General features: G+C 45.6%; 1 protein-coding gene and 1 long non-coding RNA gene across 6 annotated transcripts in view; one reads left to right on the top strand and one right to left on the bottom strand.

Annotated features, from left to right (window-relative positions):
• BRAF (B-Raf proto-oncogene, serine/threonine kinase) overlaps window positions 1–16,765 on the bottom strand; it is a 50,133-nt gene extending 33,368 nt beyond the window's left edge. For 3 of the 5 annotated variants that reach the window (XM_072145213.1, XM_072145215.1, XM_072145217.1), the window contains exons 1-9: window positions 16,545–16,765; window positions 9,432–9,533; window positions 7,675–7,929; window positions 7,094–7,197; window positions 5,821–5,923; window positions 5,295–5,443; window positions 4,408–4,527; window positions 2,174–2,333; window positions 1,734–1,773 (exon numbers count right to left, since the gene is read on the bottom strand). In XM_072145213.1, coding sequence (XP_072001314.1) covers window positions 1,734–1,773; window positions 2,174–2,333; window positions 4,408–4,527; window positions 5,295–5,443; window positions 5,821–5,923; window positions 7,094–7,197; window positions 7,675–7,929; window positions 9,432–9,533; window positions 16,545–16,667 — 1,156 coding nt within the window. In that variant the 5' untranslated portion in view covers window positions 16,668–16,765. The remainder of the gene's footprint in view (window positions 1–1,733; window positions 1,774–2,173; window positions 2,334–4,407; window positions 4,528–5,294; window positions 5,444–5,820; window positions 5,924–7,093; window positions 7,198–7,674; window positions 7,930–9,431; window positions 9,534–16,544) is intronic. The other 2 variants (XM_072145214.1, XM_072145218.1) reach the window with 2 other exon arrangements.
• LOC140126107 (uncharacterized) overlaps window positions 16,695–18,071 on the top strand; it is a 58,931-nt gene continuing 57,554 nt past the window's right edge. Inside the window, exon 1 of the long non-coding RNA XR_011854752.1 lies at window positions 16,695–17,059. This is a non-coding gene — a long non-coding RNA (uncharacterized lncRNA). The remainder of the gene's footprint in view (window positions 17,060–18,071) is intronic.

Here is an 18,071-nt window from a genome sequence, read left to right as displayed (position 1 = left end):
CCTTTAAAAAAAAAATATATATAAATAATAATAATAAATAATAATAATAATAATAATAATAATAAATAATAATAATAATAAGTGAAACAACTGACATAAGTGGGGAAAAAAAAAAAACTTCACTGAAGGATCAGACTACATAACGTTTGTTTGTGGTCTGTTACCATGGAGACATGTAGGTCTATACAGAAGCTCTATGCACAAGACTTTGTCCCAAGACTATTTTTTTTTTTTTAAGTTTTTTTTTTTTTAAATTCAGGTTAATTAGAGCAATAAGCAGGGTGAAAAAGTCTATGTACTCTTTAAAGAGAATCCAAAATTCAATGGAGTTTAAAAAAAAAAAAAAAAAAAAGGTAGGTGACAACAGCTTTGGCTACCATCCACTCCCCAGTCTCCTAAATGCCTAGGATTACTCCACTCAATTGGGGACATCATATACCACACCGATTCCCCCATTGTTCCCGTTATGGTGTTGTCGGCGCCCTTTCTGATCTCTACTTCCTGTTTCCTTTGACAAACAGGAAGCGACCACTCAGCTAATCAGTGGGTAAGGTCTATCGGAGCGGTGATTGGCTGAGCAGTCAGAGGACAGGCAACATTGCAACGACCAAATCTAAATTGGTCAACCTTCCCCACGATATTTACACCTTTAACTCAAGTGTGGGAAAACTGGGAGACCGTCCCTTTAAGTGGAGATTACAGTAGTCATAACAGTCGTCACCCAGCTTTATTAGCAAACTAAAAAAAAAAAGAAAAAAAAAATATCATAGGGCTGGAAATAAAAAAGGAACTTGGGAAGTCAAATAAGAAAATTATAGAATTTTTTTTTTTTTTTTAATTTAAAGGGGTTAAAAAAAATTAGTTATTTATGGAATAACTAGAAATACAAAAATGGGATATTCCGGCATGTATATGGAATGGAACTAAATAGCGGAATGGCAGGAAATCTGGGAACTTAGAGCGACGGGACATTCCATGATAAATCCAAGACTATGAGGACACAGACATAGCGACAAGTATTCGTTTACAGCTGATGGGGGGTTATGCATGACGGGGGTGAGATCATGGGTCGTATATACACTGGGTTATATTTAAAGGGGGTCACAACATTGATGTCCTATTCTTTAGGATCAGCCATCAATTGCAGATCTATGGGGAGGTCAGACTCTTGCCAACCCCTTTAATTAGTTGTTTAAAAGGGGTCCATTGATCCATACACCTCTGAGGCGAATGACAAAGCTGCAATACCCAGAGCTGCCACCAAGTGTACAGTATTGTACACACATCGCATCTTGAGCCTTCTCCTAATGATCGGCCATCGCTATTGTGATGTTGGAGGACCCCTTTACAGAGGCCTGAGCCCCCACTCCACACTATAAGATCTGTCTCTGCATACAACAATTCAGGAACATCCCTTTAAAACAAAAGGGGCTTTGCATTGTCCCAAAGTTGTTCCCCCTGGAAATACGCAAGGCTGTAGGTTTGTTAAAGGGATGCGGCCATAAATGACACGTTCCCTACTGATCAGAGTGTGACAAACGCCCAGTTGTCAAATTATTCACACACTTCCAGGAGGATCATCATTGGGAACGGCAATTACGAGGGAAGTCTAAACAGAATTGTTATTTTATGGATTCTAGAAGGATGTCAGGAGAGGTGCCAGGTCCCCTTTAAGATATTTATGGATGAGTCTTACCTCTATAAAAAGGTAATCCATAAATATTATCACTTACCTCCCTCGCTGCGTTGAAGGCCCTGGTCCCGGATTAAATCCTAAATGAGGAGAGAGAAGTAGCGTATTTTTAAGAACTTTGTTATTAAATACAATTCTTACACAAAAACTTCCCAGACTGAAGATTGAGTGGAAACTTGCATCTAGGATTACCCCTTGACAATATAGTAAAATTAAAAAAATAACAAACAAAAAAAAAAAATTATAAAATATATTACACACACCCCCTCCCTTCTGACTACGCAAGTTCAGATGTAGTCAGGTGATGTGTCATTCAAAAGGAGATCACTGCAGCAGCCAATCGATAACCCCAGAATGATCTCCACAGTGACATGCTGCATCATGTATGTAGGAGTCACTTCTCTGGCCAGCCATTGGCTGCAGAAATGAAGCATTTTTACAACACGATGGGAGATGTAGTTCATGCACGATGACACTTACATCGATATTAACAGGCTCAATGGTGTTGATGTGGACATTGGGGGCAGAGGATGACCGGTCCCGCTGGCCAAACTGGTTTCTGTGGTCTTCTTCAGCAGGTCGGAACGGCTGGGGAATGGGGATGGACTTGGACGGAGAACTACTGGGAAGGCTGGGAGGCCTGGAAGGGGAAACACAAAAGACATTAACTGGGAGTTCAATGCCGGGGGCTGCGAATGATTAGATACGGTTCCAGTAACACAGTTATAACGCAGCCTCCCTGACTGTTTCCTTATGGTTTCATAGGCACCGTGCTACAAGCATTGACTGTACTGGAACTAGCTGCCCATGTGATGCTGGACTGCTGGACAGAAAACACAGAGACTGAAAAATCTAATAGCCAAGATTGAGTCCGAATAGACAGGAGGCCGCTTTGGGCTTCTTCTTCTGGCGAGTCCTGTTGACGTGCTGCACTTCGGCGCAGGGGTGAAGTGTCACGAGACTGGGGTTGGGTACAGGTTTGGTCAGCCCAATGAATTAAAGTGACCACGTGGTCCTTAATGTCTGCGCTTTATCACATCCGCCCTGGGAATATTCTGCCGAAGTTTGGGGACGAGAGGGAGGAGAAAGAAGGAGGATTGTTCATCTGTACAAAATATCAATAAAGTTACATGCATTCAAATTGGCTCAGAAACTTCCATAGCCCGCTGTGGTCTCCTACTGGTCTCTATCCTCTGGCTGGTCCCGACATACAGGAAATGACACTGTCTGTAGCGGCTTACCAAATGCCAGTGATTGGTTAAGCAATCACTTCCTGTGTGTTGGGGGCGTTAACAGGAAGTAGAGGCCGGAAGGGGCAAAGGACGTATCGGAAAAGATCCTTAAGGGTATTGGGGGGCCTGTCTATTAAAAGTATGTGAAGGAACTCAGATTAGATGTTCTATATCCCATACATGAAGACCCTGTAGGAACGGCTAATCATTTCAGATTCCATGGATTTTCCCAGATGCAAATCCCATAGAAACTACAACAACAGCCAACGCAAGTCTCCAAAGTCATATGCAAATGAGCAGAGAAGAGTCACTTTTAGAAGGTGCAGAGAAGCGTCACTTCAGATAACCCCTAACTAAGCTAGAACCATGATTCTGGTGTCATTGTAAAGATGAGAATCTCTTCTTTCAAAACGCATCACGACTGAGGTTTAGACAACGTCTTTAAAGGGAACCCAGTCACCAGATTTTGCATAACTAAACTAGTAGCACCCTCAGGTGGAGAAATATCCCCGTTAGAATGATCTCTTATGTAAAATCTTGCCAATATAACTATAAAAACTATAAAAATAGGCAGAGAAGAGTCAAGTTTAGAGGCTGCAGGGGGGCTGTCACTTCAGACGCCCCTGTGTTCCGTTCTATAGCACCTACACACTTGACGCTGATGTCATATTAGAGAAAAGAATCTCATCTTTCAGAATGCATTCAGATTTCTATGTTCTGCTCACATTTATAGGAGAGTCTTGTGTCTCCAGTTGTGTAGATCACAGAACAAGAAGCGAGAGGCGATCGGAAAGAGGAGATTTGATCTGGAATATGACACAAAAAGCAGCACAGAACTAAAGATAGGGTGGAGTCTAAAGCGAGGCTCCTTCCAGGCTGTAAGTGACTCAACGAAGGTAAAATATGACTCTTCTCTGCTCATTGTCACATTGTTTTTATAGGTAAACTGGTGAGATGTCACATAAACGAGGGAATTCTAGAAAGGACGTTTCATCTCCCACCTGAGAGGGGCTGTTAGTTTAATGGTGCAAAATCTGGCGACCTTTAAACCTTTACCTGTCCTGGGATAAATCTCAGCTGCTTCCGGGATTGGTTGACGGGATTGCAGCTCAGCTCTCATTCAAATGAATGTCAGGCGAGCTGCAGTAACAGAGCGTGGCCACTAGGCAGACAATGGCGCTGTCTGGTGACAGTCCTAGGTGTCCGAGACCCGTGGGTAGGTCATCAATATCAATTATCTGGAAAATCCCTTTAAGTTTGAAACTTTTCTACCAGGATTATAGCAAAATCCAATGTTTTACACAGATCAGCGGGAGATAATCCCAAATTACACAGCCCCGCCCCTCAGACAGATCGCACCCGACTCCCTTTCCAGCTCGTTGCTTTTTTTGGCTGCTCCTTCTATTAAGACTGAGGAATTATTTAGCGTGTAAAATAAACACCCCGCGACTGCGTCGGATCCAAAGACGCCATCGTTCTTACCCGCAGATATCTGGAGGGGGCGAGGGGGAACAGGATTCGACGGCTGGGGTGACCTCCTCGAAGGGACCTTCATCCTGAGATATCGGGTGGTGTTCAAAGAACTTGGAGACAAACAGCAAACTGCGAGATAAAACAGGAGAGGAGAGACTTGAGCATCGCTTGTGCTATACAAAATATGAAAACGGATGCTACCTGCGGCCACCACTAGAGGGAGCTAGAGGGAAATTCAAAAATCTAAATCCATTCTGATAAACCAGGGGCAATTACTCATAGACCCAGGCACTGTGACTATGGTAATACTCTCATATGTGTTATCCATGGACTCCTTCCTTCTACAATCAACTATTAAAATTATGCTAATGAGTCAGAAGGGCTCTGGGAGGGGGGGGGGGCATTACCAGAGCCCCTATGTACCTCAGCACATAGCACATCTCACAGTAGAAGAGGACGTGTAAGGGGGTGGGGAAGTACTCCTGCACAGTGTGACAGTAGTCTGTGAATGTGCAGCATGGAGGGGCTCTGGTAACAGCCCTTCAGAGTCATTAGCATAATTTTTAAACATGAATTTGGAAATCTTCTTATATTTGTTATATTCTGAAGTCTCGGTGCCTGGATCTATGAGTAAGTGCCCCTGGATTTCTACGGTCCATTTCCTGTAAGAGCGTAATAAGCACAGTATGCGCCATCCTCTTGAGCACCCTCTTGTGGTGGCCGCAGGTACTGAGAATTGTATAATTTGAAGCAAACTCATCTGTCGTTTTACCCCTAAACCCATCACTATTCACTCCCAACAATACTGTGAGACAAGGAACCCTAGACCTACAGGCAGTACACAATTTGGGACCCAACCCGTTGGATTTCAGGACCTTCTCCTAGTGGCGACTTACTCGAGGCGGTCATAGTTGACGCACATGAGCGGCACCTCGGTGCTGCACCGCTGGTGGAACTTGTACCCGCATGTCTGGCAGCGAAAACCCTGGAACAGCAGCTTCCGGCAGAAGTCACAGAACGCTAACGTGAAGAACGTTTTCCGTACCTGAGGACGCAAAGTGACAAATCAGGTCGGAAAAATTTACGTAAACTTTACAACTTCTACATGGGATGCGATAGGCCGGAGGAAAGTATAGTTTCTACTTTGAAAATATAATTTATTCTGGACAACCCCTTTAAGCAGTCAATTTCCATTTACTCTCAAATTAGACCTCACCTGCTGCAGAACCTCTTCCTGAAGCATAAAGGAATACCGAATAAGATCTTAACCCCTCATTCCGTTTGAAAGGAGTTGTTTACAAGTGAGGTTCTGCAGCAGCTGAGTATATATAGCTGTACATGGAGAGATAAGCGTCATATATATGGCACCGCTGATCTCTGTACATTTACAGTCACATCACACGTCCCCCTCATTGAACCTACAAAGTTATGTGTGGTGAGCGGGACGTTCTCCAGGACCTCCACGTGTAGCTCCTCCCCCGTCAGCCAGCTGATGTCCGTGTCCCAGCCAATCGGCTTCTTCTCACTGTGGTATACAGAAAATACCATCAACTCTAATATCCAGACTGTATATAGCCCTATACATATACCACCTCTCTACAGAACCTCCACTGCCTCCGGGGTCACCCCCAATTAGGGAGCGTATCCTTACACTGCTGTGCTCTGTGCTCTCTGTGCACATCGTTAGGCTAGGTCCCTGGAGAGATGTGTAATCATACGTTTCTGAATGTTGTATGTAGCAGCAGGACTGTGAAGATGGATTTATATTCCGATACTGTAGCTTCTCCAAGTGCACCTGGGCTTTGCCCCTCACACTGCTGGGCTCAGAGCTCTCTGCAGCTAGAATTAGGTATTGTCCCTGGAGAGATGTGTAATCAGGCCTCTATGTATGTTGTTAGTAACAGCAGGACTGTGAATTAGGGATTTATGTTTCAGGATTGTAAAGGGGGAGGTGTCCTCACACTGCTGTGCTCTGTGGTCTCAGCAGATGTGTAATCATACATTTTTATGCGTTCTTAGCAGCAGCAGAACAGTGCAAATGGGTTAATAATGCTTTATTTATATCGTTCCATCATATTCTACAGCGCTGTAGAGATTATATTCCAGGACTGTAATGGGGGGGGGGTTCCTCACACTGCTGTGCTCCTTGCAGCCAGTATTCGGTATGGTCCCTGGAGAGATGAGATATCATACCTTTGTGTATATTAGGAGCAGCAGGACTGTGAAAATGGATTTACATTTCAGGATTGTAAAGAAGGCGTGTCCTAACACTGCTGTGCCCTGCGCTCTCTGCAGACAGTATTAAGTACCGTCTCTGGAGTAATGTTTAAATCCATATAATAATCCCATGCACAAAGGTCTGATTAAACATCACTCCAGGGACAGTAGTGCTAAATACTGTCTGCAGAGAGTGCAGGGCACAGCAGTGTGAGGACACCCTCCCCCATTGATACAGTCATCAACTATAAATCCATACAATAATCCATTCACAAAGGTCTGATTATAGTTTATGACCATCAATGGGGGAAGAGTGTCCTCACACTGCTGTGCTGTAGCAGGTTCCTGATTGGATACTACAGCAGTCATTTGGAGCAGAGGGGTGGGGCTGTGAGGAAGCACAATGCAGAGAGCACAGAGCACAGCAGTAGTCACACGACGAGCTCTATTAGTATGTGTCTTAGAGAGATGTCCTCACCCATCTTGGACCCTGTACACCGCACAGCATTCTGGGATCAGGCCTCGCATCATCAGCGCCTTCTTTAGACTGTCCCGTACAGTGACGCCACATCTGGCCGGTACCTGAAATTACAAAAGAGATGGTGGAAACCTTGGTCCAAACTTGTAGTTAGAAGCACGCTCTTCCAGAAGTGGCGCCACTCCTATGGTCACGTGTCCTATTACTATGTATTTGACTAGAGAGTGTAATACCTCATTTCTCCTGCGGGTGTGCTGTAGGGAAATCTTAACACTTACTAGAAGATCACAGCGATCACTTGATCAACTGATCCTGCTAAATAGTGAGATTACTAAAGATTCCCTTAGAACGTGGCTGCTGAAGTTAAGAGTGGTCACCCCTTTAAATCCACAGACAGAGCGTGGGACTAGGTGACAAATTCTATTTAAAAAAATTTAAAAATAACTTAGCGGAGCTGTAATACCACATACAACCTAAAGATAGGCGTGGTCTAATCTTGGGAACCATTACATGGTCCATTCAGGGGTCTGAACCACCTCACCGCACCAGAACTAAAGGATGGTCGTCAGGAGGACACTTACCACCGTGCGCTGCTTGTTAGGTAGGAAGACTCTAACGATGGGTTTCTGAGGAGATTTGGGGTTAATTCGGGAGAGGTCGGAGGGGTTCTGTAGGACGGATAAAGACGAAGGCGCTAGAGATAGGTTGGAGGGGACGGAGGAGAGGGTCACGTCTGACGACAGGGAGGAAGAGTCCGTCCCGTTCCCCATGGACTCCAGCAGCTGCTGCTCCCTCTGCTGCAGCGCGTCCAGTTTGCTTGTGTATTCTTCGTAAGCCTGCGAGAAGAGACAAAGTTAAAGGTAAAACTGGGTCATTTTCTGTAATTTATTTTAGATTTCTTTATAGCTGCAATACCAGATACAACCTGCAGACAGGTGGGGCGCCCTATGCATAGGTTGGTCAAAACTTACTGATACAGTCACCCGCTTTCTTAAAGGGGAACTCCAATTTGGTAATGTGATGTCATGATCAATGAACTGGGGTGGGTGGGTGGTTGGCGGTGGAGGGGGGGTTGGGGGCGGGGTCTAGCCCCCACCCCCACCTTCGCTGTTCCTCAGCCCAGAGATCAGACCACCCACTAATCATGAAGTGATATCACATCTCAGTTTTCAAACAATACACTGTCCAAAACGATACATTTGAATAAAACAGTGTAATACCTAATTTCTCCTGCGGGTGTGCTGCAGGGAAACTTAACACTTATGTACGATCACAGCGATCCCTTGTGATCCTTCTCAAAATTAGGGATATCCGAGATTCCCTTATGCCTAATTTAAAATGGTCGCCCCTTTAAATATTTGGCAGAGCACTGGACGGGGTGGGAGGAGAGAAGAAGCAATAAACACAGCCTCCAGCCGAGCTATCGGGAAGGGGGCGGGGGGCACACAAAGTTATGTTTGGGAAGCTCCTGGCCAAGTTCATAAGAAGTTTGGGCCTCAGTTTACACAAGGCGGAGGGAGACGTCCTGGACGCGTGAAAGCTCGGCTGAGCGCTGCTAGGGTGCACGTGTCTACGCAAGACTCAAATCGGTCTGTCTTTAGGCAATTATTCTCTATTGCTCTCTGTTATCAGGGAAAGTAAAGAGCTAGGGGAGTAATATGGAGGAGGACACGTTACATAGACGTCGCTGTGGGGTTTCCCTGCCAGGCAGAAGCCAACAGGAAGCGCTTACGGCCTTGGACTGGAGAAGGACTGTGTAACGAAAGGGGGTTTCCAGTAATAAAGGGAACTCTAGGGGGTCAGTCACGTAATAGAACTCGAACCACTTCTCAGCCAATCACAGCCTGGGAATGCTGCCCACAAAATCTAACGATTGTCCTCTCCCCTCGTGACAACCAAGAAGTGCAGGAGGAACCAAAACCATCAGTACTGGATCTGTTGGTCCTTGTTGAACTGCACTTCCTGGGCAACGTCACAAGAAACATTAGGAGGGGCTTTTCGGCTAATCACAGGCTGGGAGAGACGCCCCCCCCTTCAATAAGTGGTGGAAGTGAACCGGGTGCACCCACACAGGAAACACTAGGGGAAGTTTCTCAGCCAATCACTGGTTGAGACAAAGCGCAAGTCAACGATTGGGTCTTGCGCTCCCCCTTGTGACTCCCAGTAAGTGCAATAGGGACCATAAATTTCTGCACCTCTTACTGGAAGGTGTCCCAACGACTGAAGGTCGGGTAACGACTTGGACGGGTAACGCAGACAAACCCTTAAACTGGAAACTCTACCCCAGTCCACGTTGTGATCACATCCCCCCCGAATTCAGAAGAGGCTAATAACTTACTTCGACGTATATTGAGGGGGGGTTGTGCTCGCCTCCGAACTTGTCCAGGAGGGCTTCGATGTGCTCTTGTGTTAGCTTAATCATCTGCTTTATATTCCAGATCTGAAAAAAGGGAACAAGAATTACACTTTACAAAACCAAAATTTCTTGTCATTTACAAAAATGTACAATATATTAACATCATACGCATCTGTGGACCAACCCCCGAAGAGTTAGAGATGACTCTTCTGGATACAAGTTGACCCACAGTGATCATCAGTGAACCATGAAGGAACCTAGCAGCAACTCGTAAGTTCCCCTCGAGGCGGATTAAGGACATTACACAATTCTAATATTCAAAATATGGGTAGCGCAAGGACCTGCCGATCATCCAATGGAGGATGTTCTCGGTGATGCCCAAACCATTCTCCATTGCAGAGAAGGACCAGAAGCTCCAACTTCTAGATCACGTTTCAAGCGTCTTCCCCCCATGGCAATGACTACCGTCTACGAGCTGCATCATAAAATTGGGGGTTGACCTAAATAAGCCATTCGTGACATGGACGGCATCATGTGACCTCGTAATGAAAGTCAGGCCAGAAGAAGAGGCCACCACCACCAACACGAGTTTTCAGAGATGCCTCAAACTCACGATCTGTAATACGAGCTCCTACGAGATTTTGCTAACCCTACATTCACGTTCCCAGTTTCAGAAAGTAGGAATAATTCCGGAACTTTCCATCGATGGATATTTAGTCCGATTGGGTGGTGGTGGTCAGACGTTGAGGACGCCCAACAATTGACTACATCAAAGGGGCTGCTTTTTTCACACTCATAATTTAAAGACGAGTAGAAGACTTCTTGGTCGAGCCGAAGACGGTTGCGTTCTTTGGATTCCTCGGGTCGTCTTCACGCGCCGGTCGGATGAGACTAACCAGATAAACTAGTTCCCAGCTGCAGGTTTCAGGCCCCTACAGCGCTGCGGGCGTCATGGAGATTAATCGTTTCTACAAGACACCTGCCAGGTGGAACAAGACGTCTGGGCAGGCGAGACGTGATCTTTATACTTGAGGCATCCTCTCGACTAGCATGACATTTTACGATTGAGGTCTCCACAATGCTCCCGAAATAACCCTGACCCATCAAGACGTGGACTACAAAAGACATCAGATGGAGTCCTATGGTACTGGGCACCACCCATGGGACCTTCTCACCATCGTAGCTGCAGAAACTTCTTCAAAAACTTGTGCTCCAGGAGCAATATGGTTGACTTGCCAATCCCGAGACGTGAAGTCCATGATGTTGCCCAAACTATGAACTAGGACACTGCGGGAGGAAGGGGAAGGTACTTCGAAAGGGCAAAGCAAATTACATACAGCCCAGACAAGTTGTGTAGAAGCAGATTCTGAGGACACTAACTGGCCCACTTTATGGGACCTCCATGTGGAGTCTAAAACCAGGGACTCTGCATCCAATGGAAGATCGAGAGAAAGTCTACCACTAACGTCCAAGTGGAGAAGAATGATGGTAGTCCTACTACTGGGACCTCAAAATGGTCATGAGAATGGGGTAACATTTCCCATAATGAATGGTACCACAGGTTAGACATGAAGGGCCCTACTCAATCTGTTACTCAATCTCAACTCATTTAGGGAAGGGGGAGGTGTAGGACCTGCGTTATTGTTGGGTCTGCCCCCCCCCCCCCCATTTCCTTCCATAGCCTACTAATGAACTATGATCCTATAGTCTACAAATGTATTTAGCTCTTCACACGCTGCACGGTATCTAGGACCGGAACCTTCAAGAAGATCAAAATAGTGTGAAAGACTAAAGGATACTTTGTATTTGCACTGGGACTTCATGGGTATTATGTCGCCACCGAGCCGTGGACGCGTCAACTCAACGTAAGAACGTCCAACAGAAGCTTACAGACAGTAAACTTAACTCTCTGCCGCACACCTATGAAAGAATACGTCTGCACTTGTACATCTTGGCCGTGTTCATTGTCCCTCGTGACGTCATCGGTGCAACGATCCATCACCGTGATGGGGGCTTACAGAAGACTCCGCTCATTTCAGCAGATCTGTTACAATATGCCGGTGGCACATTGTAAGAGATCATGTGCAAAAACGCCATATAAGGCTATACTATATAGTATGGTAGGATCGATCAGACCCCCTAGGGTTGGGGGAGGGGGGGGGGGGGGTTGTGTCTAAAAATAGATAAATAAAACAAAACACCTACGAGTTCAAATCACCCCCTTTCCCTATACATAAAAACAAATAAAAATCATGTCGGGTATCTGCGTCTCCCAAAATTTCCGATCAATATATTAAAATGGTTAACCCCGTAATGGAAAATAGTGCCCCTTAGTGTCATTTTGCGGCGCGTCAAAATTGAAATAAACACTGACCAAAAAGTTGTCCAATCGCTGAATTATATCAATGTAAACATCATCACGTCCCGCAAAAACGGACACCTCCGGGTACCATTAGAAGGCCGTGTGCTCGCCCCGGACTGGATTCTGGGCGATCATAAGGTCGCGAGGAGGAGGGGCGAGCGCTCTACACCTCTCCTTCCTCCATAGACAGGAGAGTCCCATATTTGTCGAAATATAGGACAAGTCTTATATTTTGCAGCCTCCTGACTGTTGCAGTGCTGTGAAACACATCGGGTGCTCATCGCACCGTCACCAGCCTATGGGGGCCGTGATCTGGTGGCAAATCATGTGACCAGATCACGGCCCCCCCCATAACAGCTCCATACAACCAAAGTATGAAAAAGTTATACAAAATAAAATAAAAAAACCTAATAACACCTGTACAAAGTAGTTTTCCCTGCAATCTGTGTGGAAAGACGCGACGGGCTATTTTGTCAACCACCACTGCTCCTTGAGCGGGTTACGGATATCGGACTTCATCCACCATGGCGACCATTTAGGTAGCCCCCCCCCCCCCCCATCTTCCGCAGACCGGACGTGGGGGTTGCTTAGTCTGCAGAAGTTCTACTTGCAGCCGAATTGTCACCAGAAGACCGCAACCTCTTAGTAGGCATGGTGGCTCAGTGGTTAATATTACAGCCTTGCAGCGCTGGGGTCCTGGGTTCAAGTCCCATCCAGGTCAACATTTACAAAGAGTTGTATGTTCTCTCAGTGTTTGCGTGGGTTTCCTCCGGGTCCTCTGGTTTCCTCCCACACTCCAAATCATACTGGTAGGTTGATTAGATTGTGAGCCCCATTGGGGACAGGGACTGATGTGACAAGTTCTGCGCAGCGCTGCGTAATCTCTGTGCGCTATATAAATACAGGAATTATTATTTATTATTATTATTAGGTGACGTAGAGTGTGTATTATTCCCAAATGCATCCGGATCCCAGAGGGAATATCCGTGCCTTATCCTCTACCTGTAACGGGCCAGTGCACCCTACACCTGTTCATACAACTGGAAGTCTATAATTACATGACAATGGCGACGGAGCGCGCCCAATTAGTGCAACCTGTCTGCCAGGCTTAACCCTTGAACGACCAGCAAATTCTTTTTTTTATTTTTGAGCTTTATTTTCAGTCCTTACAACATGGTCTCAGACAGCCAGATACCCACGAGGGGGGTCCAGAAGTCACCACACCGGATAGAGTGGCGGTGCCCTTGTCCAGACTGTGTATTGGACTAATAATAATTCCTCTATTTATACAGTGCACACAGATGACGCAGCGCTGTACAGAGCTTGTCACATCGGTCCCTGTCCCTGTGGGGCTCACAATCTAAACAACCTACCAGTATGTTTTGGAGTGTGGGAGGAAACCGGAGGACCTGGAGGAAACCCACACAAACACGGAGATAACATGCAAACTCTATGCAGATGTTGACCTGGATAGGACTTGAACCCAGGACCTCAGCGCTGCAAGGCTGTAGTGCTAACCACTGAAATCAATGAAGAGATGGTCCAGCGCATGTCCCTTTATAAGGGGAACTTCACTAGAACTTAGTCCTGCATAGTCCCGATACTTCAGATTTAAGGAGAGGGGGTGCAAGTAGGTTGGGTGAGGCACCAAGGAGGGGAAGGTTAGTATCTTGTAGGATTGGAACACAAGGGACATGGGGACCCCCAGTGCTTATAGACCCCTATAAAGGTGATATCTACTTAAAGGACAACCCCTTTAAGAGCGGACGAGTTTACCTTTCGTGCGAGTGACCGAGCAGAGTCATCAGAGTGACGGAGACTCGTTACCACCTTAATTACCACCATTAGTTACATTTTTTTGGTTTATAGGCGAAGGCTCAGACACAGCAATGTGCTCCATAACCCGGGGCGGGGGAGGAGGGACCATTATACAAGCAAAAACCCAAAATCACACAAGCCAAAGCTCCTAATAAAAAGGGGCTGACAAAGATGACAATCTGCTTTATTAACCAGAAAATCAGCCGAAAAGGTTGTGCCTAGTACTGCGGGTCAGTTCTACTGAACAGACCGAGGTTGGAGTGCAATGACAAAAGCGGCCTGACCATAAGGGTGGCGCTGTTTGCAGAAGAAAGAAGTCAATTCTCTCTTTGTCTCAATGCAGAACATAAGGGAGACGAGAGCAATGCACTCTGGGACGAATATGCTAAATATCCATTGCTAAGTGTTCACTTTCCCTACACTGCCCCTAGAGGGAAAAATGAAGTACTGCACAATTACATTTAATACAAAATGTGCTGGGTCCTCCGAGATCCCAAACCTCTATAACATAGAAAGCACCTCGATGGAAAGCCGTCTTGTAGGGCCTCATTCAGCTACAAATACGGTAAAGATGGCCGCCTATGCGTAGTAGCTTAGCATCACGATTATAAGACATCTGTACAGAGCGCTGGTATTTGTAGTCCATCTCCTTAGTCAGCGCCATACTTTGGTTGCACTGGGTATTTCAGCTCCGTTCTATTGCAATCAATGGGGCAGCGGTGCAATACCAAAACCAACCTGAGGACAGGAGTGGCGCTGTTACCCTAACCCGATGCTGTATCTTACTACCAGTCTGAGATCAGTTGACAAATACCTCTCACTATTAGGTAATCTTACATGTCATGACATGAACGCAAGCGGAAACCGCTCCATAAACTTGAAGATGGACACACTGAATACTACAAGGTCACGACATGGACTTGAGTTTAGTCTAAACTCTGCAACACAACAACCAGTTAGAATGAAGTCGACAAAAAAAATCACGATATGGTTTGAGAACCACATTATCATGACAGATGCCTAGAAAGAAAACTGACAATATCCCGACTTAGACCCTTTGCTCAAAATCTAGGTCATCACAACACGACTGAAATCTGCTATGTCGTGACATGAACACGTGCAAGGCCTAAAGATATCATGATATAGTGTTTAGTCTAGACTCTACTCTATCATGACATACAGGGAGACTAATTTCCAGACTATCAGGACATACAAAGACACGGCTTAGACTGATCGTATACATAACAGTTGATAATAACGTCCACATTATCGTGACAGAGACAGAAGCCTAGTAAGAAAAACGTGGCAATATATAGACTGTTAGAAACCATATCACGACGTGGACACAAGCAGGCACTATGCTACACCATATCACGACGTGGACACAAGCAGGCACTATGCTACACCATATCACGACGTGGACACAAGCAGGCACTATGCTACACCATATCACGACGTGGACACAAGCAGGCACTATGCTACACCATATCACGACGTGGACACAAGCAGGCACTATGCTACACCATATCACGATGTGGACACAAGCAGGCACTATGCTACACCATATCACGACGTGGACACAAGCAGGCACTATGCTACACCATATCACGACACGGACACAAGCAGGCACTATGCTACACCATATCACGACACGGACACAAGCAGGCACTATGCTACACTATCATGACATCCAGTTAGAAGAAAACATGCAGAGACACCTGACATGTATGTGGAATACTAAACTATCATGACAAGGGCTCAAGTAAACTACACTCTCATGACATCTAGCAAGACTGATATCTAGATCATCATGACATGTACACACAGGATTAGACCAAAAATACATAGCTCAGCCACATTATCGTGACATGGGTACCAAGACTTGGAGCCAAATCTACAATGTCATGACATGACATGTGACACCCATGCTTAGCCCAAAATGTAGGATATCGCGACATGGCTACACATGGATAGACTGAATTCAACACGGACTGAACATTATAACAAGGACTCGACACTAAATTGTACACATGGGGAATATCGCGACGAGGCTGCTTAGACATGCGTCAGGTTAGAATACTACAATATCACGACGCGGACACATGATCAGGACAGAATATCATGACATGGATGGACAGGCTTAGACTGAACATATACAACCCAGATCTACATCCTGACATATCTACAATATCATGACATGGACTCCAGGGTGCAGTGTAGACTCCTCACTTTCATGACATACAGCAAGATCTAAATCTTATAGTATCGTGACATGTAGAGACAGGATTGCACCCAAGTATAGACAAAGACCCACATTATTGTGACATATCAACAATGTCATGACAAGCTTAGACTGACACCTCTGTGCAGAATCAGGTCCACGTTATCGTGACATAGAGACTAGTACAATATCATGACAGAGACACGTGATCAGACCAGAATATCATGACAATCATTACTGCCACCGTTTCAGGTAACCTGATGGTAACTATGGTAACATATCATTATCGTGACATAAATGCAGCACCAATTTCCACCACTAGGTCCCTGTCATGACAGCACAGCCCCTGATATATTGGATCATATACAATCACGACATATCATCATTCCCCACATCCCAAAGCATGACAGGACGCTGCACTGTCGGGACATGTCGACATAAATACGTCATCAGCTGCTCTAAGATGTCACGATAGGAGGTGAAAACAACGCAGAGAATAGACCAATGTCACGATAGCAGGGGACACAGACAAAGCTCCCTCAGGAGGGACGCGGGATCACACGTATACTGATGACAGCTGGATATCGCGACATACAGGTAACCGGGAACCCGCCTGTCACGACGTGCAGTGACATCCTCAGTGTGCAGCATCTGACAGGCAGGTCCCCGCTGGGTTTGCATTGCTGCCCCTCACCTCCTCCGGGTAACCCCCAGCCGCTGACATCTCCCCGGCTCCGCTCAGGCTCCCGGCCTCGGACTCCAGGTCCCCGTTGAGCAGTGAGGGCCCCTCGGCCGATCCCCCGCTTAGCGCCGCCATCTTGAAGTGATCGGGAGCCGCGGGAGCGAGCACGAAAGACAAGCGGCCCAGCTGTGCAGTGCGTCACCCGAGGGGCGGGGCCAGCCGGCGGCGTACGCGTTCTCGACGCCTTTATACCAATTGGAGGGGAGATGGGCGGGACCAGAGAGGTGTTAGTGACGTCACGCAAAGGGGAACCCTCACTCGCTGGTCCCTCCCCCTGCTCAGGTGCAGAGAGCGCGTCCCCGCTGCGGCTCTGACGTCATTGTACCCTGCGGCCGTGACGTCACATTTATCCTCTTCACTTTCTGACTGATACAGGGAATGAAAGGATTCCACAGATAAACCGAGGACAGAAAGCAGTACAGAGAGATGTCATACTGCCACATATACATTGTGTTCTACTGCCTATGGTAATGGTACAATAATACTGCCCCCTATGTACAGGAATATAACTACTATACTACTGCCCCCTATGTACAAGAATATAACTACTATAATACTGCCCCCTATGTACAAGGATATAACTACTATAATACTGCCCCTATGTACAAGAATATAACTACTATAATACTGCCCCCTATGTACAGGAATATAACTACTATAATACTGCCCCCTATGTACAAGAATATAACTACTATAATACTGCCCCCTATGTACAGGAATATAACTGCTATAATACTGCCCCCTATGTACAAGAATATAACTACTATAATACTGCCCCCTATGTACAAGAATATAACTACTATAATACTGCCCACTATGTACAGGAATATAACTACTATAATACTGCCCCCTATGTACAAGAATATAACTACTATAATACTGCCCCTTGTGTACAAGAATATAACTACTATAATACTGCCCCCTATGTACAGGAATATAACTACTATAATACTGCCCCCTATGTACAAGAATATAACTACTATAATACTGCCCCCTATGTACAGGAATATAACTACTATAATACTGCCTCCTATGTACAAGAATATAACTACTATAATACTGCCCCCTATGTACAGGAATATAACTACTATAATACTGCCCCCTATGTACAGGAATGTAACTACTATAATACTGCCCCCTATGTACAAGAATATAACTACTATAATACTGCCCACTATGTACAAGAATATAACTACTATAATACTGCCCCCTATGTACAGGAATATAACTACTATAATACTGCCCACTATGTACAAGAATATAACTACTATAATACTGCCCCTATGTACAGGAATATAACTACTATAATACTGCCCCCTATGTACAGGAATATAACTACTATAATACTGCCTCCTATGTACAGGAATATAACTACTATAATACTGCCCCCTATGTACAGGAATATAACTACTATAATACTGCCCCCTATGTACAAGAATATAACTACTATAATACTGCCCCCTATGTACAAGAATATAA

This window comes from Engystomops pustulosus, chromosome 4 (genome assembly GCF_040894005.1).
Source record: "Engystomops pustulosus chromosome 4, aEngPut4.maternal, whole genome shotgun sequence".
Classification (NCBI taxonomy): domain Eukaryota; kingdom Metazoa; phylum Chordata; class Amphibia; order Anura; family Leptodactylidae; genus Engystomops; species Engystomops pustulosus.
This window is presented reverse-complemented; position numbering and strand designations above follow the sequence as displayed.